This window comes from Gavia stellata, chromosome 3 (assembly GCF_030936135.1).
Source record: "Gavia stellata isolate bGavSte3 chromosome 3, bGavSte3.hap2, whole genome shotgun sequence".
NCBI lineage: Eukaryota > Metazoa > Chordata > Aves > Gaviiformes > Gaviidae > Gavia > Gavia stellata.
In genome coordinates this window covers 362,796-390,135 of record NC_082596.1, presented here as the reverse complement: position 1 = coordinate 390,135, position 27,340 = coordinate 362,796, and the positions used below count along the sequence as shown (strand labels likewise).

Genomic DNA, 27,340 nt, shown 5'->3' with positions numbered 1-27,340 from the left:
GGACCCGCCGCTCACCCACCACCCTGGCGCAGCAGGGCTGGAGCTGCTGGGCCCCTGCCAGCTCGTGGGGCTCAGCCAAATCCTGCCCCACAGACCCCAGCGCCCCTTGCGACCGGCCCTCCACCGCCCAGGGGTACGGCAGCACGGGGTGCGGGGGCTGTTTCGCCTGCACGGTGCATTTCTCCTGCTGAGCCCTCGGTAGCGCCATGCTGCGTGGTTCGGCTGTGGCTGCTTTGGGGACCAGCTAGAGGCTGAGGTCCCCAGCTCCCCGCTGTCCCAGCGGTGCCGCTTGCCGTCGCGCTGCCTGTGCTGAGCCCGGCTGATGCCGAGCCCTGCCTGTCGGCTCCGCACCAGCACCGCCAGTGCCCACGGGAAGCCAGGCGGCTCTGGGGCGAGCGCATGGGAGGCAGTTGCTGCCCACGGGAAGGGGCTTTGGGAAGGACCGGGGGTCCCAGGGGAGCAGGAGGGTGACGTGGAGTGGCACGAGACAGCTGGAACGGCTCCGCGGATGAGGGACGCCACGCCAGGCGGGAGCACAGGCCTTCCCCACGCGCTGCACCGCTCACCCCACGGCTGGCCCCACGGCACCAGGCCGCAGGTGGCCCTGTGTGCCTGACAGATGCCCGGGAGCGGACAGCCTGGGTGCACAGGGTGTCCCTCTCCACCTCGCCCCTTGCGCCCCACACCAGGGCCTGTCCCTTTGCCAGCCGCCGCAGTGGGATCCCACCGCCCCGGCTTGCCCATCACCCCGGCGAGTGGAGCAGCTTCTGCCCGGTGCCTGCCCGGCTCACCCCGGCATCCCGCCACACCGGGGAGGGTCCCTGTGCCGGCACCAACACGGACACAGGGCTGAAGGGCGTGTGGGGAAGAGGGTCCCCTCCAGCAAACGGGCACTGGTCCCAAAGGCCGGGCCCAGGGGATGCGCTCAGGAGCTGGGGGATTTCTCACCCGGGGAAGGGGAACTGCACTCCCCAAAGTCGTGGGAAGGTGAGGGCTTTCTAGCCCATGGAGTGGGGCTGGGCCATGGAGTTTCGCCCTGGATGCAGAGGGGTCTCGGTGGCCTCATGGGGTTTGTGAGAGGCGTCCGGCCTTGAAGGGGGGATCAGGAAGGTGGGGGGGAGCAGGGAATATCTGAAGGGGCTGTGAGGTAGAGCACGGCCCTGGGCTGCCCGTGCCATCCCCAGGGAACAGTTCTTGCCACCCTCCCTGGGACCCATCCTGACCCCCCCGATGGGCTCAGCAGCCTGTGACCGCCCCCAGCACAGGGGATGCTCCCCCACACGGTCCCCCCACGCCGGCTGTGTCCAACGGCCACGTCCTGGTGCAGCCCGCTGCAGGCAGGCAGGCAGGGACGCTGCCGCTAATTGCAGACGCACAATGCAATTACCGTGCTCCCAAGCTGCTGCCATCTGTCCGGGCCAGCCCAGGCTCTCCACCCGGGTGCTGCTAGAGGGGGTGACACGCTCGGCTGCTCCCGGCACAGTCCCGCTGCTCCCGGGCAGACCCCACCGGCCCCCAGATGTTGCACGGAGCAGGCGCAAGGTCCCGTGCGGCTCCGGTGCTCACGGCACGGTGCCTGGCGGGAGGCAGTGCCGCAGGACGAGCTTCCCGGCGCAGGGAAACCCAGCCTGGACAGAGCAGTAGCACATGGCTCGCAGGGCTGGAAAGACTCCTTGACGGGTCCAAGCCAGCGCCAGTGAACCTCCTGAGCGAGCGTCTGCACTGACATCTCCCAGGTTTGCCCAGGCTGCCCCTAACGAACCCCGCTGTCCCACCGCTGGCTGGCTGCCCAGACAGCTCGCCCTTATCCCCCGTTCAGCCTCTCGTGCTCGCAGCCGACCAGGGCTCCCCGACCGCTGCCATCCCAGCCACAACAGCTCCTGCGCTGCCAGGCTAAGGGAGCACCCATGACACAGCCTGCCCGCTCCGGGCGGCAGTGCAGGGATGCGCGGCACAGAGCCCAAGGCACCAGTGTGCGTAGCCCTGGCCCGGCCCCGCTCGCGCGGTAGCAGCACATATCGATACAGGGGACAAGCGCTTTGGGGGACAGCAAGCACTGCCCTTGCCCGGAGCCCCACTGCTGGAGGGACACATCTGTCCCGGTGTGAAGGACGCAGCCTCAGAAGCCTCCACACCACCAGACATGCCCGCACACTGCTGCTCCCCATCCCCAAAACCGGGGACCCACTGGCACAGGGCCGCAGCCTCCCAGGGCGGGAGAGACCCCGGCTCCGCTGCAGTCACACTCACCTCCACGCAGAGCAAACCCTGGGGCCAGGGGTGCCACCAGCCCGGGGCTGTGAGCAGCTCTGGGGACAACCCCGTGGCCCTGCTCCGTGCCCGGCGGCGCAGGACTGTGGGGACGCCGGAGCATGGCTGCGCACCAGCCTAGCACACTGCTACAGAGCTCGTGGCAGGAGCTGGTCAGGCCTCCGGTGCCCTGGCATGCTCCACCACAACCCGCGGCAGCACGGACACCAGATGCCACGGCGCATGGCACGAAGGCGCGGGAGGCGACCGGGAGCCCCCAGCCCACACCCGCCGCGGTGAGGCCGGGGCACGGCAGCCCACGGGGAGCAGTGAGGGCGAACAGACCACGCAGAGCTGCCGGCTGGTTTCATAGGATCTCTTTTTACTGACCTCACTGGGGAGGGCCATGGGTCCATACTGCATGTTTTACAAACACTTCACGGTATATACAAGTCAGGTTTTAGTGTTTTGCCCCCATAAAGAGATGCTTTTGGATTACTGATCAGCCCCAGCTGCCCTGACGAGAAATGATTGGGAAATCAGGGGAGCGCAAGGCCCCGAGGGAGCGGGAGCCCCGGCTCAGGCTGGGCTACGGTACAGAGTCGCCCACGTTAGCATGTCATGCAAAAGCAAAACTGGATAATGAGAATAATAACAACGAATGCTGAGGAATAACATGGCTCGATTTACACGTGGCAAATGAGAGCAGGTGGGAAGGAGGAGAGGTGCTGTGGAGATCCGCGGGTGAGCTGTGGCACCGTGCCGGGAGGCTGTCCCCGGGGAGGAGCGGGTGCACCTCGGGGCACGCTGGCACAGGGCGTGGGGAGGGCCAGGCGACCACATGGGTGCCTCCTGGGGGCTACAGCCCCCGGGGGGGGCAGGCTGCGGGGGCTACGGCCCCGACAGCCTGAGCCGGTGCAGCCCCGCCACCGCTGCGTCACTTATTGCTTCAGCCCCTGCATGGGGTCCCGGTGGAGTGTGGCGGGGGACGGGGGCTGCGTGCTGCCAGGGGGCAGGGGCAGCAGGTGGGCCAGGGCACCCCGCTGCCGGCCAGGGGGCTCCAGTGCCGTGGGGCAGCCCCCATGCCTGGGCAGCATGACCCCCAGCCTCAGCCTGGGGACTCTGGCAAGTGCAAAGGGAGAGGGAGCATGTCCCAGTGTCCTCAAGTGCGGTCCCACTTGCCCCAGGACGGGGGTACGGGCTCCGTGGCAGCGGTGAGGGGAGTTGGGATGGACATCCAGCAACACTAAAACAAAGCGAACAGAAAAGATGGGATGAGACAGGGAGACTGGTCCATGAGATGAAGCCATCGAGCCCAGCCGGCAGTGCTGCGTGCCCGCCCCGTGCCAGCCTGCTCGTCCCCGCACTGCCTCAGCGAGCGACACTTCCCGACCGGGGCCAGCCCTCCCGCAGCCAGAGCGGCAGGGTGCAGCACCGGTCCGGCACAAGCACGGCTGGAAAGCCTTCACCGTGGGCGACTGTACCCCAAACTGTACTTGGAGGAAAACGATGCCCGCGGGACACCTTGGTGTCACCGCCTGGAGAACGCAGCACCCAGCTAAAGCCCCAGCACCAGCCCAGCGAGCCGCAGCACAGCGAGGAACCCCGGCTCCAAAGAGAGAGACTGGAAAGGTTGGCGTTACCTGTGCGGACGAGCACGGCCGAGGAGCTGCCGCGTCCTGGGCTCCCCTCAAGCTCATCCACGACTTGCTGACATCGGAGACCCAGCTAAGGAACTCGCCCATCGGCAAGGGGACTTCTTTGGTGGGACTGGAAAAAGACATCTGCCAGAGAGAGAGCGCGTTATTGCGGGTGAAGGGAAGGAGAGGAAAACCAAGAGGAAAGGAATTACCACGAGGAAGAAAAGAGGAGTCCGGTTTTACAGAGATCCGCCTTTTTTCTAACAAGAGAGCACGCCGGGCTGCTGCAGCGTCCCACGACCCCCCCTGCGCACGGAGGGTCCTGCGGCCTCTGCGCCCCTCAAGAGGGTCTGGAGAACCTCCGTGGCGAGGGGGGGGCGCGTGGCTGGGCAGCGGCTGGGGTCTGGGCGCAGGAACCGCACGCAGAGCCGGGCTGGCTTTGGCAGCGCAGGCTCTGCCGAGCTCGGGCGCGGGCTCTGGCGGACGCCTGTCAATTCATTAAGCCACGTCAGCGTTAAGAAATCAACCTTGTGCGGAGCACTTCCCAGATACACGGAGAGGCAGACAGACAGACAGACAGGCAGCGGCAGGCGCGGCTGCCGGCTAGCGGCGACACGAGCCACGCGGGCGGGGAGAGCCAAGCGCGGCGGGTGCGTCCCAGCGGGCGGGCGGGCTGGCGGAGGCGGCGGTGGACACGCAGCGAAGCCCCTCGGCGGGCGAAGCGGCGGAGCGGAGGCAGGTCCCTCCGCACGGCGCAGAAGCACCGGGCAGCGCCAGCGCGCACTTACGGTTGGGGCACCAGCTCCACGGCGTGGTGGTGGGGATGTGCCGGGAGGCCAAGCCAGGATGCTGGGGCAGCTCAGGAGCTGGGGCGCACAGCCCCCTCCTCGCCACGCCGCACTGAGGGCAAGGTGGAAGGGGTCCAGGCGACAGCTCCAGGGCCGGTGCGGAGGGTCTGGCTGTCCAGTGCCGAGCGGCAGGGAGCCCGCGATGTCCTCTTCTGTCCTGCCGGCACGCCGGCTGCGGTGTGCCACGGGGACAGGGTCGGTGCGCAGCGGGGACAGGGTCATCTCCTCCTTCGGGGTGTGGGGGATGAAGCCGGCAGGGTTAATTACAAAAGAGTCGCTAAGTGGTTAGATCAAAAAGGCGGAACTGTTTTCCTGTTTTCCAGCTCTGCCTCGCCATGTCCGAGCAGCTGGGCGGGATCGGCTCTGCAGAGGGCAGGAACAGCAGCAGGTTCCCGGGGCGGCAGATCTGGGAGGGTAGTGTGTTTTCTCTCTCATCTCTTAATATACAAATACTGTCAGAACAATCGTATATATTAATATATTAGTCTAGTCTTTTTGGTTAAACTTTAGGCACTGCTTTGGAAGAAGAATGGAGTTTAAAAATTAAAAAAAATACTAGTGATTAGCCAGCAGCGTTGCCACATGCGGAGCAGGTGAGGCGGCGGGTTCCTCGGGAAGGGGCTGGCAGGTTTCAGGCCACGCGGAGCGGGGGCCCGCGCAGCCCGGGGCGCTCCCCACTCGCCTCCCGCCCGCAGCTCCTGCTCAGGAGAGACAAGGCGAGGGCGGCCGCCTCCACGGTGCTCTGGGGACCTACGGCATATCTGCGCCCAAAGCTCGAGGAAGAGTAGGAGGAGGAAGAGAAGGTCATGGAGAAGCCGGAGCCGGTGGCGTCGAAGCTACCTCGCCTGGAGCCCGACCGGGACCCAGTCCGGGAGCCCGACCGCGAGCCGGAGGTGGAGCCGGCGCTGCTGACGTTGTAGGGGCTGTAGTAGCCCTTGCTGGACTGGGAGGAGGCCTCCAGCAGCCGCAGGCCGGTCCCGTCCTCGATCATGCTTCGGTCCATCGCGTCCTTGTAGGAGATCTTGAGCTTGGTTTTGGGGCAGGTGAGATACTTGGAGTAGGTGTTCACGTCCCGCAACTTCTGGGCTGTGCGCGTGTCAATGGTGCCCTTCTGCAGCGCCTCGTCCAAGGAGACGCGGCCCTCGACGTCGGGCTCGATCAGGCCCCCCGTCAGGTACTGCACCTCCAGGAAGCGCTGCCCGGCCTCGTAGTACAGCCAGCCCTTCTTCAGGGCCTGGGCTGCCGACATCTTCGTCTTGGTCCGTGGGTCCTCGAAGCCATAGAAGGCCTTCTGCGCCAGGTTGATGCGGTCCACCATGATTTTGTCGACCAGGCCCTTGTTCACCGCGTCAGCGACGGAGCACTTATCCCCGGTGTTGGGGTCGATGATGCCCCCGGTGCAGGCCTGGGCTTCCAGCAGCCTCTGCCCCGTGATGTTATCCACGAGGTTGCGGCGCATCGCCTCTGTGATGGACACCTTCTCCAGAGTGTCCGTGTCCAGGATGCCCGCCACCGGCCCGGTCTCCTCGGTCGGGTCGCTCCACATGGATATCTGCGTTCGTGTGGGGGCCGGGCTGACGGTGTAGGAGGAGGAGGATCCCACGGAGGATGACCGTGACCGGAAGCCACTCATGTTGCCGGAGAGCATGTCTGCAAACTCGGTGATGGAGAGGGTGCCCGAGCGGTACTGGTCCAGGGCCGACTGGTCAATCAGGCCCTTGCTGATGGCATCGTCGATGTCGTACTGGCGGCCTGAGCGCCTGTCGATGATCATTGACTTCACCACACCGTCAGAGGAGGAGGTGGTGATCTCCTCCCACTCACACTCCTGCTCCGACAGCTCCAAGTAGGTCTGGTGGTCGATGAGGCCCTTGCGATAGGCTTCGTACACAGACATCTCCTTGCCTGTCTCTGGGTCGACGATCACCACCCTGCGCTTGCGGACGGAGGACTTGGAGGAGGTCTTCCTCTCCCGCTTCTTCTCCTTCAGGGGCAGGAGGCAGAGGCCAGTCTCTGGGTCAGTGATGCACCGCTCCATGAGCTGCAGGTAGGTTAGGTTCTCCTCCGTGTTCGGGTCGAAGAAGCCCTTGGTGTCATCGCTAGGATCCAGCAGGATCTCATTCATCTCCTCGTCGAAGAGGCCCCTCTTGTAGGCCATTTCCACAGGGAGGCGGTGGCTCTCCTCGGGATCGATTATGCCTCCTGTTGCAATCTGGGCCTCGAGCAAGCGGATCCCGTGGTCCTTCAGGATCAGACCCTTCTTCATGGCCTGGAAGAGGGAGATGAGCTTTCCGGAGTAGGGATCCCGGTAGCCGGTGACCGCCCTCTCAGCAGAGAGCAGCTTGTCCTTGAACTCGGGGCCCACAATGCCCATCCGCACAGCTTCCTCCACTGTCAGCTTGAGGCCCTTGATGGGGTCAATCACGTACCCCGTGGCTGCCTGCGCCTCCAGGAGCTCGAACGCGGTGCCTGGCCTGATGATGCCCTTCTTCATGGCCTGGTACACAGACAGCCGCTCCTTTGTGGAGTCCACAAAGACGCCAGCAATGCAGCTGGTGCCCTCCAGGAACTTCTTCAGGTTCTTGGAGACCTCCTCGATGGAGGTGAGGCCCTCCTGGAGGCGCTGGGCAGTGGCTTCGTCCATCACTTGCGAACGGACCAGCTCCTCCACGGTGATCTGCTTCCGCAGTCCCCGGAAGGTGAGCTTCCTCGTGTCGCAGAGTGGGAGCAGGAGGAGCCCGCTGTTCTCGTCCTTCCGGCACCGCTTCAGGAGCTGCGTGTAGCTGAGCTTCTCCTCCGTGGACGGATCCACGTAGCTTCGCACCTCGCTGGGCTCGGAGAGCATGTCGTACGTGTCCTTGTTGATGAAGCCCCGCTGGTAGGCCACCTCCAGGGGCAGATGGAAGCCCAGGTGCGGGTCGATGATGCCACCGGTGGCGATTTGGGCATCCAGGAGCTTGAGGGCCTCTTCACTGGGAATGAGGTCTTTCTTCATGGCCTGGAAGATGGAAATCTTCTGTTCACTGTATGGGTCTCTGTAACCGGTCACGGCCCTCTCTGCGGACAGGAGCCGGTCGTGGATTTCAGGCCCCACCACGCCTTTCCTGACTGCTTCATCGACAGTCAGCATCTCATTCTTTGTGGGGTCGATCATGAAACCGGTGGCAGCCTGGGCCTCCAGGAGGGAGCGGGCCACTTCAGAGTTGATCAGCCCCTTCTTCAGTGCCTGGTAGATACTGAGCTTCTGCTTGGAAGAGGGGATGTAGATGCCGGCCACACAGCCCGACCCATAGAGGTACTTCCAGACAGTTTCCACGTCCAGGAGCTCCCGGAAGGTTTTGGAGCCCTGCTTCAGCAGGTTGTAGATGTCTACAGAGATGATCTTGGCCTCGTAGAGGTCCTCGGCCGTGATGCGGCGCCGGACGTAGTCATAGGACGTGAGATTCTGCTGCCTAATGATCTCAGTCTTCTCAATGATCTCAATGATGATGATGATCATGCGCTCCTTGGACACACGGCCCGACTGGAACTCTTCCATGAGCTGCTTCCGTTGCTCCTCGGGCAGCAGGTCCGAGTGCATGATCTCCCACAGCGACATGGAGGAGCCCGCCCTGCTGCCCACGGGGATGTTCACCTGTGTCTCCTCAAACACCTTCCGCGTCTCTGCCTCCGTGTACACCTGGGTGGTCTCCACCACTGCAGGCTTCTCAGGCTCCCGCAGAGGCAGCAGGTACAGGCCCGTCTCGGGATCCTCGATGCACTTCTCCTTCAGCTGCGTGTAGGTGAGGTTCTCGTGGGTGTTGGGGTCGAAGAAGCCCTTGGTGTCGTCGGTGGGGTCGGAGAGGGTCCGGTTCATCTCCTCGTCGAAGTATCCCCGCTTGTAGGCCACCTCCAAGGGAAGGCGGTGGCTGTTGACGGGGTCGATGATGCCGCCGGTGGCGATCTGGGCCTCAAGCAGGCGGATGCCGTGCTCCTTGACAATGAGTCCTTTCTTCATGGCCTGGAAGAGGGAGATGGTGTTGCCCGAGTAGGGGTCCTTGTAACCAGTGACAGCCTTCTCGGCAGACAGCAGCTTCTCGTGCAGTTCAGGCCCGACGACACCAGCCTTCACAGCCTCGTTGACATACAGTTTCCGGTTCTTCACAGGGTCGATCAAGAACCCAGTCGCTGCCTGGGCCTCCAGGAGGACCACGGCGGTGCTGGGCCTCAGCAGGTTCCTCTTCATGGCCTCGTAGATGTTCAGCTTCTCCTTGGTCGCCTCCACGTAGACGCCAGCAATGCAGTCGTTGCCATGCAGGAATCTCCTCACTGCATCTGTCTCGGAGAGGTCCTTCACCGATTTCTTGCCTTCCTTCAGCTGCTCGTACTGGGCTTTGCTGATGATGCGGGACTCCACCAGCTCGCTGGCGGGTACAGGTGCCCGGAGACCGCTGAACGTCAGCTTCTCTTTCTTTTTGGTCTCTGCCTCCTCAATAATGGTGATCACGATCTTGATGATCTTCTCGATGGTCACCTTGCCAGTCTTGTACTGTCGGAGGAGCTCCCGCCTGTGCTCCTCCGTGAAGTACTCGGAGTGGATCAGCTCCCAGATGGTCATTGTCTGGCCCTTCATGCTGCCCACCGGGACCTCTACGGTCGCCTTGTCAAAGCACTCCTTCGCCTGGCTGTCTGTGTAGACCTCCTCCTGCTGCGACTGGATGGCTTTGTCTGACAGAGGCAGCAGGCAGAAGCCAGTCTGCTTGTCACGGTGGCAATTCTTCTGCAACTGGGCGTAGGTGAGGTGCTCTTGGGTGTTCGGACAATAGAAAGCCTTGGCATCATCTTGAAGATCAGCCAGAGCCTCATTTATCTCTGGGTTGAAGTAGCCCCGCTTGTAGGCGACCTCGAGTGGGAGCCGGTGGCTGTTCACAGGATCGATGATGCCTCCAGTGGCGAGCTGGACATCCAGCAGACGGACCCCTGTATCGCTGGGGATGAGGCCCTTCTTGAGCGCTTGGAAGAGGGAAACTGTCTGGCCCGTATATGGATCCTTGTAGCCAGTCACCGCCTTCTCTGCGGACAGCAGCTTCTCGTGAAACTCGGGCCCGACCACCTCAGCCTTCACTGCCTCGTCAACAGAGAACAGCTTGTTCCTCACGGGGTCAATGATGTAGCCAGTGGCAGCCTGTGCTTCCAGCAGGGACAAGGCAATCTCTGGCTTCAGCAGGTTTCTCTTCAGGGCGTCGTAGAAGGTGAGCTTCTGGCCGGTCGACTCCACTAGGACGCCGGCAATGGCATCCGTGCCCTTCAGGTACTGCCGCACAGACTCCATCTCCGTCACGTCCTTCACAGACTTCTTGCCCTGGTGTAGTTGGTTGTAGAGGTCCTTGTCGATGATTTTGCTTTCCAGCAGCTCAGCAGCAGGCACGGGGGCCCGGAGGCCCTCGAAGCACATCTGTCTCTTTTTCTCGCTTTCCTCCACAACCGTGATGATGATCTTAATGATCTTCTCCACCGTGATCTTGCCAGTCCTGTACTGCTGGATCAGGTCCCGCCTTTGGTCCTCAGTGAAATATTCAGAGTTGATGATCTCCCAGATGGTCACCGTCTTCCCTTGGAACTTGCCAAATGGTGCCGTCACTGTGGCCTTCTTAAAGACATCCTTAGCTTCTTTGTCGGTGTAGACCATCTCTCTTGCTTTGGCCGCCTGGTCAGTGAGTGGCAGGAGGCACAGCCCTGTGTCCGGGTCAGTCACGCACCGCTCCATGAGCTGCAGGTAGGTGAGGTTCTCCTGTGTGTTGGGGTCGAAGAAGCCCTTGGTGTCGTCGGTGGGGTCAGAGAGGATCTGGTTCATCTCCTGGTCAAAGTAGCCACGCTTGTAGGCAACTTCTACAGGCAGGCGGTGGCTGTTGACGGGATCGATGATGCCGCCGGTGGCGATCTGGGCCTCGAGCAGGCGGATGCCGTGCTCCCTGACGATGAGCTCCTTCGTCATGGCCTGGAAGAGGGAGATCTTGTCGCCCGTGTAAGGATCCTTGTAGCCGGTTACTGCCCGTTCAGCAGACAGCATCTTATTGTGCAGTTCTGGCCCAATCACTCCCTCTCTCACCGCCTCATTCACCGAGAGCCTCGCGTTTCTCACAGGGTCAATTATGAAGCCAGAGGCAGCCTGCGCTTCCAGGAGGACCAGCGCGGTGCCTGGGCTGAGCAGCTTCTTCTTCATGGCTTCATAGATGCTCATCTTTTGATTACTGGGTTTGATTAACAAACCGGCGATGCTGCTCTTGCCCTGCAGGTACTTCTTGACGTCTTCCCTCTGCGAGAGCTCGCTAACACTCACAACACCCTTCACCAACTTGTCCAAGTTCTCCTTGCTCAAAATGCCAGCATCAGCCAGCTTCTCTGCAGATACCTTCTGACGGATGCCATCAAATGCAAACTCCGGCTCCCCATTCTGCGCTAAGCCATCCACCGCGTCTCTGCCATTGGGCACAGCTTTGATATCTGGCAGCTGCGTCATCGTAACCGTAGTCTCCTCGGGCAGGTCGTCCGTCTGGATCATGATCTCTCGTGTCTGTGCCAGGGCGGCCTTGTACTCTTCCTGCATCTGCTCAAGTCTCTCCCTGAGCTTCTTGTTCTCCTCTTCCAGGAGTTTCTCCTGCTGCTGCCGCTGTCTCTCCAGCTGCTGCAGCTCCTCCTGCTTGTGCCGGACGTTTTCCTCTGCTTCTTGCTGATGCTTCTTGGCTTCGTCCAGCATGGCTTTCAGCTGCTGCTTCTCCTGCTCCATCTCCTTCTGCTGCCGCTCCTGCTCTGCCTTCAGGTTCTGGGCTTTGTTCACCTCGTCTTTGAAGAGCTTCTCCAGCTTTGTTTTCTCCTCCTCGATGAACTTCTCCTTCTGCAGCAGGGCGTCCTTCTCCGTCAGGAAGGTCTGCTGCAGGAGCTGTGTCTCCTGGCGGAGCTGCGCCTGCTGAGCCACCTGCATCTGGGGTGGGAGAGAGGACAGACAGCACGGTCAGATGGCACTGTCCGCCCAGGAGGGCAGCAGCACCCATGGGGCAGCGGGGGCGGGCTGGGGCGGGAGGACAGGGGTGGCACCCGGCTGGTAGGGGTGCAGAGTCACCCAACCACGCTGCTACGCCGGTTAAGAGTTAAGGGAGCAGAGCTGGGGTTAGGGAGCCACAGCAAACAACACGTGGGCGGAATGAGCAGGGAAAAGACACAAGCTTTTCTGCGGGTGTCAGGGATTCTCCGCACGGCACCGGGGACGGCTCTTGTCTGCGGAGAGGAATAAGGCAGGATGCGCCACGGGGCCGAAAAGCCGGCACAGGTGGTGGGGATTGCCCCTCCACAGAAGGAGCTGCCCGCAGCAGGAGAGGGCAGGGGGTGGGAGGTCCTGCTCCGACACCTCCCTGCTGGGTTTGCCTCGCTACTCCTGATGCTGGCTCTGCGCACGTGGGGGTCCTGCCCCACAAGCAGCCGCTCGCCGTGACACCTGGCAGGGGGGACAGATGCTGGGGTGGGAGGCTCAGTGACGCCTTCACCTCCCGGACGGTGCCAGCAGCCAGCCCCGTGCCCACACCCGCCGGGTGCAGGCTGCAGTGATGGTCCTCAGGGAACGGACAGCACAGCTCCCAGAGCCTGGCCAGCCGCCGCGCACCTACTGTCCTGGGACACGGCGTGGGGCGCCTGGGGAGAGGGAAGGCCTCCCTGCATACCACCACCGCTAAGGGGGACCCGTAGCCCAGTACCTCCTCCGCCTTCTGCTGCAGCAATGCTGCCTCCTGCTTCAGCTTCTCCTTCTCCTGCTCCAGGTCGGCGATGGCCCTCCGCAGCTTGTCTGCATCCTGGTCGCTCTGGTGCCGTTGGATCTCCAGAGTGTGAACCAGCGTCATCTTCTCCTGCGTGGCCAGCTCCGTCTCGTGCAGCCTCTCGCTGATCTCCTCTGCCTGCTTCTTGAACCGCTTGGCTTCCTCCTCAGCCTTGGCCTGGGCCATGCTCATCTCCGCCACGTGCAGCTTGAGGCGCTCGGCCTCGGCCGTGATCTCCAGCTGCCGCCGGCGCTCAGCCTCCAGGGTTTTCTGGAAACCCTCGGTCTCCTCAGCCAGGCGCTGCTGCATCTGCTCCTTGTCCTCCTGCAGCCGCTTGGCGTGCTCCTGCGCCAGGTCCTTCTGCTTCTGCAGCATCTCTGCCTCGGCCTTCAGCCGCGTGGCCTCCTGCACCGCCTGCATCTTCTCCTTGAGCATCTTCTCTGCCAGCGCCCGCTGCTGCGCCAGGTCATCCTCGGCCAGCTTCCGCATGCGGGCGGCCTCCTGGGCCTCCACGCTGAGCCGGGCGACCTCCTCTGCCACCTGCTTCATCTTCTCGGCCTCCTCCGCCAGGAACTTCTGCGTGTTGTCCTTGTCCTTGAGGATCAGCGCCTTGTTCTCCTCCTCGATCCGGCTCTTCAGCTTCGCCAGCTCCTCCATCTGCACCCGGACCTTGAAGAGCTCCTCCTCCACCTGAGTCTTCTGCCGGACGGCGTCCGTCACCTCCTCCTTCAGCCGCTGCAGCTCCTCATCCAGAATGCCCTTCTGGTGGTCTGTCTCATCCAGCTGCAGCTTGACCTTGGTCAGTTCCTGCTCCACCTGCGCCTTCTGCCGCAGCGTCTGCTCAGCAAACTTCTTGTGCTTCTCCATCTCAGCGTCCGCCAGCTGCTTCTGCCGCAGAGCCGCCTGCTCCGCCTGTGCCCGCTTTGCCGCCTCCAGCTCGGCCTCCTTCCGCAGCTTCTCCGCGTCCGCCTGCGCCTGCGCCTTGGCCTGCGCCTCCTCCTCCGCCCGCTGCTTCAGCCGCTCGGCCTCCTCCACCCGCTGCCGGGAGAGGCTGGCGTCCTGCTCGGCCTTGCTGCGGGCGAACTCGGCCTCCTCTGCCGCCCGCCTGGCCCGCTCGGCCTCCTCCCGCAGCCGGTCCAGCAGGCTCTGTTCCTGCTGCCGCGTCTGCAGCAGCTCCTGCTCCTTCTGCTGCACGGCGGCCAGGTGGGCCTTCTCCTCCGCCGCGATCCGCTTCTGCGCCGCCTCCCGCGCCAGCTGGATCTGCCGCTCCGACTCCTTCTCCGCCAGCTCCTTCTGCCGCCTGGCCTCCTCCACCATGGCCTTCAGCCGCTCCACCTCCTCCAGGGCCAGCCGCCGCTGCCGCCCGGCCTCCTCCTCGGCCGCCAGGATGGCCTGCACCTTCTCCTCAGCCTCCCGCCGGCGGCCCTCCTCCTCCAGCGCCAGCGCCCGCTGCCGCTCAGCCTCCCGCTCGGCCTGCTCCCGGCTGCGCTGCACCTCCTCTGCCTCCCCACGGATGCGGCTCAGCTCCCGCTCCAGGTCGGTCTTGCCCGCCGAGGCCTTCTCGAAGCTGGCCTTCAGGGCACGGATCTCCTCCTCCACCTGGCGCCGCTGCCGCAGCGTGTCCTCCACCAGGCCCTTCTGCCGCTCCAGCTCGCTCTCCGAGGAGCGCTTCAGCAGGGCGATCTTCTCCTCGATGTCCTGCTTGTGCTGGGCGGCCTGCTCCTCCAGCAGCTTGCGCTGGTAGGCCTCGTCCTCCGCCAGCCGCCGCAGCCGCTCGTTTTCCGCCTCCTTCTCCTTTAGGGTGATCTCCGCCTCCGCCTTCAGCCGTGAGGCCTCGTTGATGGCCGCCAGCTTCTCCTTCAGGATGCGCTCGGCCTCGGCCCGCTGCCGGCTGGCCTCGTCCTCCGCCAGCTGCCGCTGCCTCTTGGCCTCCTCGGAGAGGGCCCGCAGCCGGGCGGCCTCCTCGGCCAGCTCCCGCAGCTTGCTGGCCTCAGCCTCCAGCCGCTGCTTGGACTTCTCGCTGGTGGAGCGCGACTCCTCCTCCGTCTTGGCCTTGCTCTCCAGAAGGATCTCCATCTCGGCCCGCAGCTTGGCCAGCTCGTCCTCTACCTCCTTCCTCTTCTGGATGGCCTCGCTCACCTCCTTCTTCAGCCGGAAGAGCTCCTCCTCCAGGAGCAAGCGCTGCTGCTCCCTGTTCTCCATCTCCGCCTTCAGCCGGATCAGCTCCTGCTCCGCCGCCAGCTTCTGCTGGGCCGTGCCCTCCGCCAGCTCCCGCTGCTTCTCCAGCTCCTCCTCCGCCAGCTCCTTCTGCCGCAGGGCCGACTCCTCCGCCTTGGCGCGCTTGCGGGCCTCCCGCTCTGCGTCCTCCTTCTGCTTCTCTGCCTCCTCCTGCGCCAGCGCCTTCTTGTGGGCCACCTCCTCCGCCTGCAGCCGCAGCCGCAGCGCCTCGTTGGCCTTCTGCCGCCAGTGCTCCAGCTCCTTCTCGGCCTCCTCCCGCAACTGCTCGGCCTCCAGCTGCTGCTTCTTCAGCCGCTCGGCCTCCTCCTGCAGGTGGGCCACCGTGATGTGCTCCTGCTGCAGCGACAGCTCCAGCTGCGCCGTCTTCTCGGCGAAGGACAGCCGCTTGCTCTGCAGCTCGGCCTCTGCGCTCCGCTGGGCCACCTCCTGGGCCACCTGGATCTGCCGCTCCTTCTCGGCCTCCGCTTGCCGCATCCGCCGCTCGGCCTCCTCCGCCTGCAGCCGCAGCTTCTCCAGGTCGGCCACCGCCTTCTGCTTCTCCCGCGCCGCATCCCGCTCGGCCTGCACCTTGCGCTTCAGCTCCTCCTCCGCCTCCCGCTTCTTCTGGCTCTCCTCCTTCACCTGCCGGCGCAGGCGCTCGGCCTCCTCCTGCGCCTGCCTCTTCTGCCGCTCGGCATCTTCGGCGCGTGCCCGCAGCTCCTGCAGCTCCGTCTCGGCGCCCGCCCGCTGCTTCTCGGTGGTCTCCAGCTGGAGGCGGATGAGGCGGATCTCCTCCTCCACCTTCTTGCGGTTGTACTCAGCCTCCTCGATCAGCTTGACCTTGGACTTGATCTGGTGGTCGGAGTTCTGCCGCAGCTGCATCAGCTCCTGCTGGATGTTCTGCTTCTGCTGCTCGGCATCCACGGCCACCACCTCCCGCCGGGTGACCTCCTCCTGCATGCGGAGCTGCAGCTCCCGCGCCTCCGCCTCCGCCTGCGCCTTGGCTTTGGCGTGGGCCTCGGCCAGCTGCCGCTGCTTCTCCAGCTGGGCCTCCACCTCCGCCAGCCGCTTCCTCTCCTCCTCCTTCAGCTTCTCGGCGGCTTTCTGGAGGGGAAAGAGGGTGCAGAGAAAACAGAGAGGGGAGAGAGAGAGAAATCACAAGGGATGCGACCAAGCCGCGGCGTCAACGCCAGCCACAACCACGCACCACCAAGAGACGGGACGGTCCGGGGCGGAGGGGTGGAGGATGCGCATGGAATGGCTTCGGCTCCCTGGGCCTCCCCACGAGCTGGAGGCGGTGACGCCAGCTTCCAGAAGACGTATGGCAGACAGGGGACACACGACTACCGTGTGTCGCTTAGCACAGCGTGGGCGACAGGACCGAGACAGCAGCGCAGGAAGCGGGATGGCCCACGTACCACGGAGAAGGAATGGAGCGCGAGCAAAGCCAGAGGCGATGGAGACGGATGCGAGCAGCTTGCACACCACCACCGTGCCCACTGTCCTCCGGGGAGAGCCCTGCCCCAGCCCCCCGCAGAGGGGAGCCTCCTCCCGCTCTCGCCGGGGCTCCCCGTGCGAGAGGGGCCGGCGCGGAGAGCCACCACCTTGGGGGAATGAGAGACCCAGCCAGAGCACCGGGGCGAGCAGGACAGAGGGGAGTGGGTGCCGAGGGAGGTGCCAGCAGAGCTTTCCCCGCCGGGAAAGCCTCAACGACGTGGAAAGCAATCCAAGCTCTGGCCCATGCTGCCCCAGCTGGTCCGAACCCCCCCTCACTGGCCCACTCCAGGCAACCCGGCCAGCCAGTTGTCTGCTTGCGCGTGGCTCGGGGCCGTGCCGCAGAGCGCTCGTGCCGCATGCACCGTGAGCGAGGCAGGCGCGCGCTCCGTGCAGGGCCCGGGCTTGGGCAGCACACATGCGGGTGAGCCGGACCCCCGTGCCGTGGGGTGGGTCCCCTCGCACCACCCCAAGGGGTGCAGCGAGGGCCCGGGAGCAGAGGCAAAGGCAGAGGAGGGCAAGGAGCGCGGGGGTGAGTGGCTCTCCGGAGGGCGGGGGTGCAGCGGGCAGGAGGGGCGCGCACGCTGCTGGCAGCCATGAGGTGAGGCGGAGGGGTGCCGTGGGGAGGGGGACATGCGCGGAGTGAGTACCTGGTGCAGGGGTGCCAGAGTCATCCTGGTTTTTTACCCTCCATTAGATCCCCACCAACACAAACATCCCCCAAGACAAAGCACTGGCAAAGCGGCTCGACTTCCAAGGGCAGAAACCAAGAGTTAGAAAGGTTACCAAGACAGAACACCCGAGGGCTCCGGTCCCGCGGCGCCCGAGCACAGCGTTCATGCGGAAGGCAGATGCTGACTGCGCTACGTGTATCTGGGAAGTGCCTCCTACCACCAGTCACACCAGAGCCCGGCGGTGCCCGGAGCCGGCTCTGCACGCCGCCCCGGCCGGCCCTCTCAGCTCGGAGACCCGCTGCACCCAGAGCCAGCAGCTTCGGTCCCAGGAGCCCAGATCAGAGCGGGGTTAGAGGCCGTGGGCCAGCGTTAGTGATGGGGGGCCGGCAGTCATCATGAACCATGTTCCCCGTTGTTATGCAGGAGAGACAATGCAGTCGGAGTCATGCCACCCCACGTGCCCGCACGCCGCTCCCCTACCTCCTCCTCCTCCAGCCGCCGCAGCGTCTCCGTGATGAACTTGATGTACTGGCTCGTGAGTGTGGTCAGCTCGCTGTACCGCGTCCGCAAGTCCACGTACTGTGGCAGACGGCAGGGGTCAGCGGGGCGGTGCGGGCCCATGGCACCCCCCTGCCCAGCTGCCCCACAGCCCAGCGGCGGCAGGGCCGGACGGAGGCAAGCCTGCACCCCAGCCCCCCGTGCCCACCCCTTCGGCAAAGGCCTGCAGCCTTCCGCTCCTGGGGAAGGAGCTGCCCGGGCTCAGCCGCATGCCAGGACCCGTGGGGCGCCCCAGGCCTGCGCGCGGAGGGGCCCCCCCTCACCTCCTGGATGATGCTGTCGGATGCAGACTGTACTTTGGGCTTTTTGGCCGGAGAGGCCATTGGCTCCACCTGCGCCTTGAAGCTCACCAGCTGCAGCTCATAATCCTGCCGGGGAGAGGGGTCCTCAGCACGCTGGCCAGCATCCCCGGCAAGCCCCCCAGGCCCTTCGGGGCCGCCAGGCACCGGGCCGCCCCTCCCCAGCCACACGTCTGCCCCGGCACCCCCAGGGAGGCCAGCCTGGAGCGGGCTGGCACGGCCATCGGGCACACCTTGATGGCATCAATGTACTGCTTGGCGTAGCGCTGGCACTCCTCCACCTTCTCCTTATTGCGGTCGCACTCTTCCAGGAGTTTCTGGGGAAAGGCAGGGGTGAGCTCAGGCGCCCCGTGGCCGCCCCGCTGCAGCCAGGGACTGCCAGGAGCGCCGGCTGGGCCGGCCCCGCTCACCCCGCCGCGGGCACTACCTTCTCCTGCAGCAGCTGCTCCCGCACGGTCTTGCTGTCGGTGATGGGCACCGCCTGGATTTTCTCCTGCCGCTCCTTTGCGTCCTGGATCCACTGGAGCAGCCCGTCGCAGCTCTCGCGGTAGTACCGCAGCTGGCGGCCCAGCTGGTCCAGCTCGCGCTGGCGCAGGTCCGTCTGGGTCAGGACGGCCTGCCAGCGCTCCAGCAGCTGCTGGACTCTCTCCCGGTAGCGGTCCAGGTCCACGTCGCGCTCACTGTGGCCCCTGACCATCCGCTCATTGACATCTTTGGCCTTGCTCAGGTCGGTCTCCAGCGTGCTGAAGAAGGGCTGGTGGCCCTCTGCCTGCGCACGCAGCCGCTGCGGCAGACAGAGCATGGGTCAGCCCCAGTCCTGGCCCCGCCGGCTCCCCCCCGGCACGGTGCTGCCCCAGCTGTTACCTTCAGCTCGGTCTTGCTGGCCTCCAGCTCTTTGAGGTCAGCCGGCACGGTCTGCACGTCCTTCAGCTGATCCTCGTACTTCTTGACCAGCTCCTCTGCCCCCTGAGTGCTGCGGATCACCAGGTTGATGGTCTTCAGCCTGCGGAGAGAGGAGACGGGCTCAGCCGGGCGGACGCCAGCGACGGTTGGCACACGGCTGACGGGAAGGGAAGGACACGCTGGCACAGCCAGCTTCCCCCAGACCCCATCAGCCCACCCCTGGCCAGACCAGGCTCACGGCAGCTGATACAGCGGTTTTCCCTGGCCCGGGATGACCAAGGGCCGCAGCTTAGAGCTGCGCAGGAGCTGGGCACTCACTTCTCCAGGTAGATGCTGGAGAGGCTGTACACCTGGTCCATCTTCTGCAGGGTGATCTCCAGCTCCGAGCGCAAGACGGGGGCCGAGCTGGCCTGCTCTGGCTGGGCCAGCACCTTCTCCGTCTTCTCGCTGACCTTGTCCAGGTTCTTCTTGATGCCCTCCAGCTCCAGGTGGATTTGCTGCAGGAAGAGGAGGGTCCCTCACTCCCTGCCTGGTTCCTGCCAGCTGCAGCTTGGTGCTGAGCCCTGCCCGTGGCTGATCCCCCACATAACACCGTGCCAAACGCTGTGTCCTGCCAGCCAGATCCCAGCCTGCAGGGCCCCCGGCCAGCCCCGACCGCGGAGGAGAAGGAGCAGAGCAGGGAAGGGGAAGGGGCCTGCATCCCACCAGTGCGGGTGGGCAGACACCAGCCCTGTTCTGGGCGCAGAGGTCCCTGTCCGCCTGCGTTGCACGTGTGTGCACGCATACCTGTTGTTCGGTGATGCGCTGGGCGCACTCCTTGACCGGGTCCTTGTCGAGGGGCAGGCGGATCTTGTGGATGGTGCGGGTCTCGCAACCCTCCAGCTGCAGGCGGATGTCCTTCAGCTGGGAGATGTAGTTCTTGCACAGGGACTCGTCCTGCTCTCCTGTGGGGACACCGGGGATGGGTTAGCACCTTCCTGCTCTGTTCACCCCGTCCGTGTCCCTGGGGACGGAGGGGACACCCCAGGGAGCACAGGGCAACGGGGAGGAGGGGGCTCACCTTTCTCCTGGCTGCGCAGCAGCAGCTCGTACTTTTGGGTGCAGGCGTTGTACTCGCGCTCCACGTGCAGCCGGTCGTCGGGCTGGAAGCTCTGCGAGTCCTGGCTGTCCCGCAGGAACTCCTGGTAGTGGATCTCCAGGCTGCGCAGGACCTGCCGGCACTCCTCCACCTGCATCGTGCGGAACTGGGGGGACAAAGGGCGCCGTCAGCCCCCGCCGCCGGAGCGGGACCCCCGCCGGGCTGTGCGCCGCCCCGTGCTGGCACCCGGGGGGGACTCACCGTCAGGTGGGACCAGGACTGGATCTGCTGGATGTCGCGGATCAGGTACTGCCAGGACAGGAGGCTCCTCATGTCCAGGTGCAGCTGGTGCCAGAGCACGAGGAGGTGCTGGTGGGCGGCCTCCAGCCTGGGGAGAGGTGGTGTGAGTGAGCGGGAGGGGCGAGGGAGGAGAGCGGCGGGGACCCCGCGGCAGAGCGGGGAGCCGAGGACGGGGCCACGGAGCTGCCGGCGTGGCCCGGGAACGGGGGGGGCCGTCGCTCACCTGTGCACGGCATCCAACGCCTCCTTGTTGGGGGGCGGCACGAGGAAGCAGACGGAGGGAACGATGGCCTCGCTGCCAGCGGCGCTCACCACCTTCCACTTGTAGGGCTGGGCGTTGCTGAGCAGGGCGCACTCGTCGTTCTTGTGCACCGTGATCTGCGGGGCCAAGGCGGCGTCAGCCTGGGGCGGGGGTCCCCGCGCGTCCCCCCCACCCCGCCCTGCTCTCCGCTCCCCCTCGCACCTCCATTTGCTTGTAGTCGCAGACGGCCTGGATGGGTGGGCGGCCCTGGAGGGGGGTGCCGGGGCTGCGGGGCTTCAGCTGGACGATGGCCTTGGCGCGGCGGGCCAGCCCCGCCAGCTGCCCCCCGTACTCCGCCAGCTGGTCCTTCTGCTCCTGCGGGCACAGCGGGGTCAGGGGGACACGGGGGGGCTCCCCCCCACTGCGCCGTGCTGGGTGGGGGAGCCCTGCGGAGGGGCGGGGGTCCGGGGAGCGGGTGGCACGGTGGGGGTGGGAGGCTCCGTGGGAGGCTCGCCCACTCCCACGGGCACCCTGGGGTGCCGAGGGGGGGTCATTGCGGAGGGGAACAGTGGGAGGGTCTGCAGTGGGGGATTATTGGGGGGTCACCGGAGGGGAGCGTGGAGGGGTTCACTCCTGCAGCGGGGTCTGCATGTTGGGGGGAGGTCACTGCAGCGGGTGGGGGGTGTCACCCTGGGGGGCTGCAGTGAGGTGCACATGTTGGGGGCTGCCCCTGAGGCTCTGCAGTGGGGTGCACATATGGGGATGTCACCCCGGCACCCTGCAGCTGGACACACAGTGGGGTTCACCCCTGGGGTGTCACCCCTGGGTCTGCAGCGGGGCTCACGTGTTGGGGGTCACCCCCAAGGGCTGCAGCAGGGCTCGTGCATTGGGGGTTCACCCCTGGGGCTGCAGTGGGGCTCACACATTGGGGGTTCACCCCTGGGGCTGCAGTGCGATTCACGCATTGGGGGTCACCCCTGGGGCTGCAGTGCGGTTCATGCATTGCGGGTCACCCCTGGGGTGTCACCCCTGGGTCTGCAGCGGGGCTCACGTGTTGGGGGTCACCCCCAAGGGCTGCAGCAGGGCTCATGCATTGGGGTTCACCCCTGGGGCTGCAGTGCGGTTCACGCATTGGGGGTCACCCCTGGGGCTGCAGTGCAGTTCATGCACTGGGGGTCCCCCCTGGGGCTGCAGCAGGGCTCATGCATTGGGGGGTTGCCCTGGGGGCTGCAGCGAGGCTGGGGGTCACCGCCGGGGTTGCAGCGGGGCTCACACATCGGGGGGGCTCACCCCGGGGGCTGCAGCGGGCGGGGGTGACTCACCACGCAGTCCTGCAGCAGGTCCTCCAGGCGCGTGACTGTGATGCTGCGATCGCACGAGTATTTCTTCTTCATGTTCTCCTGCGTCTTCCTCAGGAACTCCTCAGCCTCCTTCACGTCGGCAAAGAACTGGGGGGGCAGGGGGGGGTCAGCCGGGGTGGGCACCCGCCCGGCGGTGGGTGCGCGGGTGGGGGCACCCCCGTCCCACCCCACCCTACCTGGAAGTAGGCGCTGTTCTCCTTCAGGTGGGCTTCGATGCAGCAGCACAGCTGGAGCATCCAGCTCCACTGGGTCTGCAGGGCCGCCTGGAAGGCCTGAAACGGGGACGCGTCACCCTGCCCTGCCCGCGCCGGCACCGTCGCCTGCACCGGCACCGGCACCAGCACCGGCCAGCCCCGGCCCTGCTGCTTCTGCCCGCTGCCAGCCCCCACCCGGCCCAGGCAGCCACCTGCACTGTGCCCTGCCATGCACCGCCCACCGCCCCACGCGCTGCGCCCCACACCAGCGACCCGCACTGCACACTGCCCCACGCGCTGCGCCCCACACCAGCGACCCGCACTGCCCACTGCCCCACGCGCTGTGCCCCACACCAGCAACCCGCAGTGCCCATCACCCCATGCACTGTGCCCCACACCAGTGACCCGCAGTGCCCACCACCCCACGTGCTGCGCCCCACACCAGCAACCTGCAGTGCCCACTGCCCCACGCACTGTGCCCCACACCAGTGACCCACAGAGCTCAGACCCCCCCAGGTCTCCCCGCCGCCCCCCTCACCTCCAGGGTCTGCCTGCCCGGGTGCTCCTCCCGCAGCAGCCGGTCCCCGGTGCTCTGCAGCTCTTTGATTCTGCGCTCCCGCAGCTCCAGCTCCCGCATCAGCCCCTGGCACAGCCCCGGGGTGGGGGGTGAGCGCCCGGGCCCCCGGCAGAGCCAGGACACGCGTGTGTGCACGTCTGTGTGTCTGTGCGCACCCTCCTGCCCCCACCCTGGGCACGCTGCGGCTCCCGGGGGCCGTCGGGGACAAGCCGGAGCGGGATGCTCTGCGGGGGGGTGTTGGGTCCAGCACCCACCACAGGAACCAACCACCCCAGGGGAGCTGGGGGCACGCCGAATGGGAGGGCAGGGGTAGGGGCACTGGGGGACAGGGCTGCAGGGGGCTGAGGGACGGGGCTGGGGGTGCTCAGGGATGAGATACTGGTGCTGGGGGTGCTCAGGGATGGGATACAGGAGTGAGGGGTGCTCAGGGTTGGGATATGGGGGCTGGGGGTGCTCAGGGTGGGATACTGGTGCTGGGGGTGCTCAGGGACGGGATACAGGACTGAGGGGTGCTCAGGGTTGGGACACAGGACTGAGGGGTGCTCAGGGGTGGGATATGGGGCTGGGGGTGCTCAGGGATGGGATACTGGTGCTGTGGGTGCTCAGGGTTGGGATATGGGGGCTGGGGGTTCTCAGGGAGGGGGACACGGGGCCTGGGGGCTGAGGGACAGGGCTGAGGGGGCTCAGAGGCTGTGAGGTGGGACAAGGGTGCAGAGGTTTGCGACACCCCAAGTCCGGTTTGGGGGACGTGTGACCGTCAATAGGTGTGCAAGTGCAGCAGATGTGGCAGAAGATGCGGCAGAGGCAGGGTTAAGGGGCTGGGGGTGCTCAGCTGCAGAGCACAGATGTGGTTTCAGTCAATCGATAGCGATAACCAGAGGGGAAGAGCGACTCCAGCCCCAGATCAGACAGCGAAGAGATAACGAACAGAACTGGCACGAGAAGGAGATAAAAGCAGGGCTGGAGCCTCGGCAAGCAGCACGGCACAGCGGGGCTGGGGCGGCACGGCACAGCAAGGCTGGGGTGGCCAAAGAGCATCCTCTGCCACAGGGTGCAGGAGGCACCTCCAAAAATCTGTCACCGCCAGGCCAGAGGGATGGGGACTGTGTGAGGACAGCCACGTGCAGGGACAGGGAGGGACAGGGACCATGCAGGACAGCCACATGCGGGGACAGGAAGTGGGCAGGACAGCCGCATGCAGGGACGGGGAGCGGGCAGGACAGCACGTCCCGGGCTCTCTCCGTACCGAGTAGTTCTCCTTCTTGGCCGTCATGTTGGGGTTGCGGTCGCTCCAGTCGAAGTTCACCTCCTCCTCCTCCTTCTCGTTCAGCCACATCAGCTCCTTGGTGGCGGCGCTGACGAAGCTGTGGAGGCTCTCCAGGTGCCGTAGCCGGGACTTGGAGGAGTTCTGGGGACAGGCACAGGGACAGGCATCCTCCTGCATCCTCCTCTGCATCCTCCTCTCCACACATCTCCCCCATGTCCTGCATCCTCCTCCCCGCACATTTCCCCCATGTCCTGCATCCTCCTCCCTGCACATCTCCCCCATGTCCTGCATCCTCCTCCCCGCTGTCTCCCCCATGTCCTGCATCCTCCTCCCTGCACATCTCCCCCATGTCCTGCATCCTCCTCCCTGCACATCTCCCCCATGTCCTGCATCCTCCTCCCTGCACATCTCCCCCATGTCCTGCATCCTCCTCCCCGCTGTCTCCCCCATGTCCTGCATCCTCCTCCCTGCACATCTCCCCCATGTCCTGCATCCTCCTCCCCGCACATCTCCCCCGTGTCCTGCATCCTCTTCCCTGCACATCTCCCTGCACATCGCCCCCCATGTCCTGCATCCTCATCCCCGCACATCTCCCCCGTGTCCTGCATCCTCCTCCCTGCACATCTCCCCCATGTCCTGCATCCTCCTCCCCGCTGTCTCCCCCATGTCCTGCATCCTCCTCCCTGCACATCTCCCCCATGTCCTGCATCCTCCTCCCCGCACATCTCCCCCGTGTCCTGCATCCTCTTCCCTGCACATCTCCCTGCACATCGCCCCCCATGTCCTGCATCCTCATCCCCGCACATCTCCCCCGTGTCCTGCATCCTCCTCCCTGCACATCTCCCCCATGTCCTGCATCCTCCTCCCTGCACATCTCCCCCATGTCCTGCATCCTCCTCCCTGCACATCTCCCCCATGTCCTGCATCCTCCTCCCTGCACATCTCCCCCATGTCCTGCATCCTCCTCCCTGCACATCTCCCCCATGTCCTGCATCCTCCTCCCTGCACATCTCCGCAGTGTCATACATCCTTGCCCCTGCAGGTCTCCTGTCCCGTGCCCCCCCGTCACCCCCCACCTCAGCCCGGATCCTCACCAGCAGCTTGGCGTACTGCAGGTCCAGCTTGCCCAGGCACTCCCGGTAGGCATTTCGGGGGCCGGGGGAGAGCTGTGCCTGGGGGAGACATGCCGTGAGCGCAGGGACCTCCTGACGCACCCCCTGGGGACAGCAGCTCCCCGGCCTCCCCAGAGCACCCCGGTCTCCCGACAGCAGGGTCTGGGGAGGGATGCTAACACCAGGGAGCACCGTGGCAGCGCCCAGAGCCGTGCGGGTCTCCGCAGGGTGCAGGACGGACCAGCGCCAGCCCCGGCAGCCCCTCTGCACCGGGGGCAGTGCCCGCTCCCATTGCCGATCCCCCCGCCCGGAGCGCCAGGGGGCTGAAGGTGGGGCACAGGGGAGGGCAGCAGGCAGTTGGGGGGCAGCCCTGGGGCATGAGGTGCGGGGGGGGGCAGCAGGGTGCCCTTGGGGCACCGTGACCCCTAACCGTCCAGGACGTCCCAGGGCACAGAGGGGCTCCAGAGTGGGCTCCGGTGGGGCAGAGCTGGAGCCGGGGCGGGCCGAGGGGGCCTGGGCTGGGTTGCTCTTCCCAGAGCCCCCCGCCAGCCTGCGTGCAGCCACGGCACCTCGGAGACCCCCGGGAACAGGGCAGGGACAGCCCTGCGTGCCTCGGGGACCCCAAGGAGCAGGGGTGGGGGCAGCCCCAGGGGCCTCGGGGACCCCCAGGAGCAGGAGTGGGGGCAGCCCCGGGGGACTCCACAGTGGGCGGCTCACCTCGTCGGCCCGCGCCCGCTCGATCTTGGTGCGGAACTCCTCGATGGAGTGGTGGAGGCCACGGTGGCTGCCCAGGTGGGACTCCACGGTGGGCAGGTCCACGCCCCACTCGGCCGCCTCCAGCCGCCGCTGGTTCTCCTCCACCCAGGCCAGCAGGTCCTGCAGGTACCGCAGCGTGGCCTCGTCCAGCTCCTGCCGCGGCCGCTGCCCCAGTGGCACTGTCACCGCCGCCGCCGGCGCGCCCGACTTGAGCCGCAGGTTGTACTCTGTGCGGATGGCCACCAGGCGCTCGTGCAGGCGGTACACCCTGCGGGCAGGCGGTGCGTTGGCACAGGGGGCACGGAGAGCGTGGGGCGCTTGGGGGACATGGGGGGCACGGGAGGCTTGGGGAGCATGGGGGACATGGTGGGCATGGGGGGCTTGGGGAGCGCAGGAGATGTGGCAGGCGTGGGGGACATGGTGGGCACAGGACGTGGGCTGCTGCCACAGCCAGGCGAGCGCCAGGGTGCCCTGCGCGGGGCATGCCACGGTGGCACCGGCCCCCAGCGCGGCCGTACCTGCGGTACATCTGCTCCCCCTGCGGGTGCCGGCCATCCTTGAGGGTCTGCACGTCGTTGAAGAGCAGCCGGATCATGGCGTCTGCCTTGTCCAGGTCCCGCTCGATCTCGGCCGCCTTCTGAGGCGGCTTCCCCGCGTTCAGCAGCCGCACATCCTGGGGACGGAGGACAGTCAAGAGCACGGTTAGGGGCACGGTCAGGGCCCCGCGCCCCACCGGTCCCCCCCACCGTGGCCCCGGAGCAGCCGCTCACCGACTGGAGCAGGGTGTCAGCCTGGTTGAGCTGCTCCTCGCAGAGCCCCGACTCCATCTGCAGCTTGCTGACGATGCGCTGCAGCCGCTCCAGCCTGCGCAGGGAGACGGCAGGGCTGGGGTCGGCACGCAGGCACCGACCCCATCCATGCACGGCACAGATCCTGCCCCATGGGGCACCGATCCTGTCCATGCATGGCATGGATCCTGTCCCTGCACAGCATGGATCCTGTCCCTGCACAACATGCATCATCCCGCCATCATGCAGCACGGATCCCGTCCCTGCACAGCACGGATCAAGCCCCACGCAGCAAGGATCCCGTCCCTCACAGCATGGATCCTGTCCCTGCACAGCATGGATCCCGTCCCCTGAACAGCATGGATCCTGTCCCTGCACAGCATGGATCCTGTCCCCTGAACAGCATGGATCCCAGTCCCTGCACAGCACGGATCCCGCCATCACGCAGCACGGATCCCGTCCCTGCACAGCACAAATCCCATTCCCTGCACAGCACGGATCCCGCTCCACACAGCACGGATCCTGTCCCCGCACAGCCCAGCTCCTGCCCCACACAGCACGGATCCCACCCCACACAGCATGGATCCTGTCCCTGCACAGCACCGATCCCATTCCCTTCACAGCACAGATCCTGTCCCCACACAGCACAGATCCTGTCCTTGCACAGCCCAGCTCGCACCCCGCACAGCACCGATCCCATTCCCCGCATAGCACCGATCCCATTCCTGCACAGCACGGACCCCATTCCCGCACAGCACCGATCCTGTCCCTGCACAGCCCAGCTCCCAACCCGCACAGCACCGATCCTATTCCCATGCAGCATGGACCCTCCCATTCCCGCACAGCACTGATCCCATTCCCGCACAGCACCGGCCCCATTCCCGCACAGCACTGATCCCATTCCCTGCACAGCACCGATCCCATTCCCACACAGCATGGACCCCATTCCCGCACAGCACCCATCCCATTCCCGCACAGCACCCATCCCATTCCCAC

The 27,340-nt window shown here is 65.7% G+C and overlaps 1 protein-coding gene across 1 annotated transcript in view; it reads right to left on the bottom strand.

Moving 5' to 3' along the window:
• Positions 1 to 3,227: 3,227 nt before the first annotated feature.
• Positions 3,228 to 27,340, bottom strand: part of PLEC (plectin) — a 36,038-nt gene continuing 11,925 nt past the window's right edge. The window contains exons 12-34 of the mRNA XM_059815604.1: positions 26,327 to 26,420; positions 26,075 to 26,229; positions 25,518 to 25,824; positions 24,783 to 24,860; positions 23,668 to 23,829; positions 22,383 to 22,487; positions 21,827 to 21,922; positions 21,612 to 21,737; positions 20,512 to 20,664; positions 20,272 to 20,426; positions 20,010 to 20,136; positions 19,731 to 19,914; positions 19,457 to 19,614; positions 18,989 to 19,167; positions 18,632 to 18,770; positions 18,195 to 18,551; positions 18,001 to 18,084; positions 17,732 to 17,836; positions 17,391 to 17,489; positions 12,466 to 15,846; positions 4,679 to 11,699; positions 3,894 to 4,034; positions 3,228 to 3,496 (exon numbers count right to left, since the gene is read on the bottom strand). Of these exons, the coding sequence (XP_059671587.1) occupies positions 5,370 to 11,699; positions 12,466 to 15,846; positions 17,391 to 17,489; positions 17,732 to 17,836; positions 18,001 to 18,084; positions 18,195 to 18,551; positions 18,632 to 18,770; positions 18,989 to 19,167; positions 19,457 to 19,614; positions 19,731 to 19,914; positions 20,010 to 20,136; positions 20,272 to 20,426; positions 20,512 to 20,664; positions 21,612 to 21,737; positions 21,827 to 21,922; positions 22,383 to 22,487; positions 23,668 to 23,829; positions 24,783 to 24,860; positions 25,518 to 25,824; positions 26,075 to 26,229; positions 26,327 to 26,420 (12,574 nt within the window). The 3' untranslated portion in view covers positions 3,228 to 3,496; positions 3,894 to 4,034; positions 4,679 to 5,369. The remainder of the gene's footprint in view (positions 3,497 to 3,893; positions 4,035 to 4,678; positions 11,700 to 12,465; positions 15,847 to 17,390; positions 17,490 to 17,731; positions 17,837 to 18,000; positions 18,085 to 18,194; positions 18,552 to 18,631; positions 18,771 to 18,988; positions 19,168 to 19,456; positions 19,615 to 19,730; positions 19,915 to 20,009; positions 20,137 to 20,271; positions 20,427 to 20,511; positions 20,665 to 21,611; positions 21,738 to 21,826; positions 21,923 to 22,382; positions 22,488 to 23,667; positions 23,830 to 24,782; positions 24,861 to 25,517; positions 25,825 to 26,074; positions 26,230 to 26,326; positions 26,421 to 27,340) is intronic.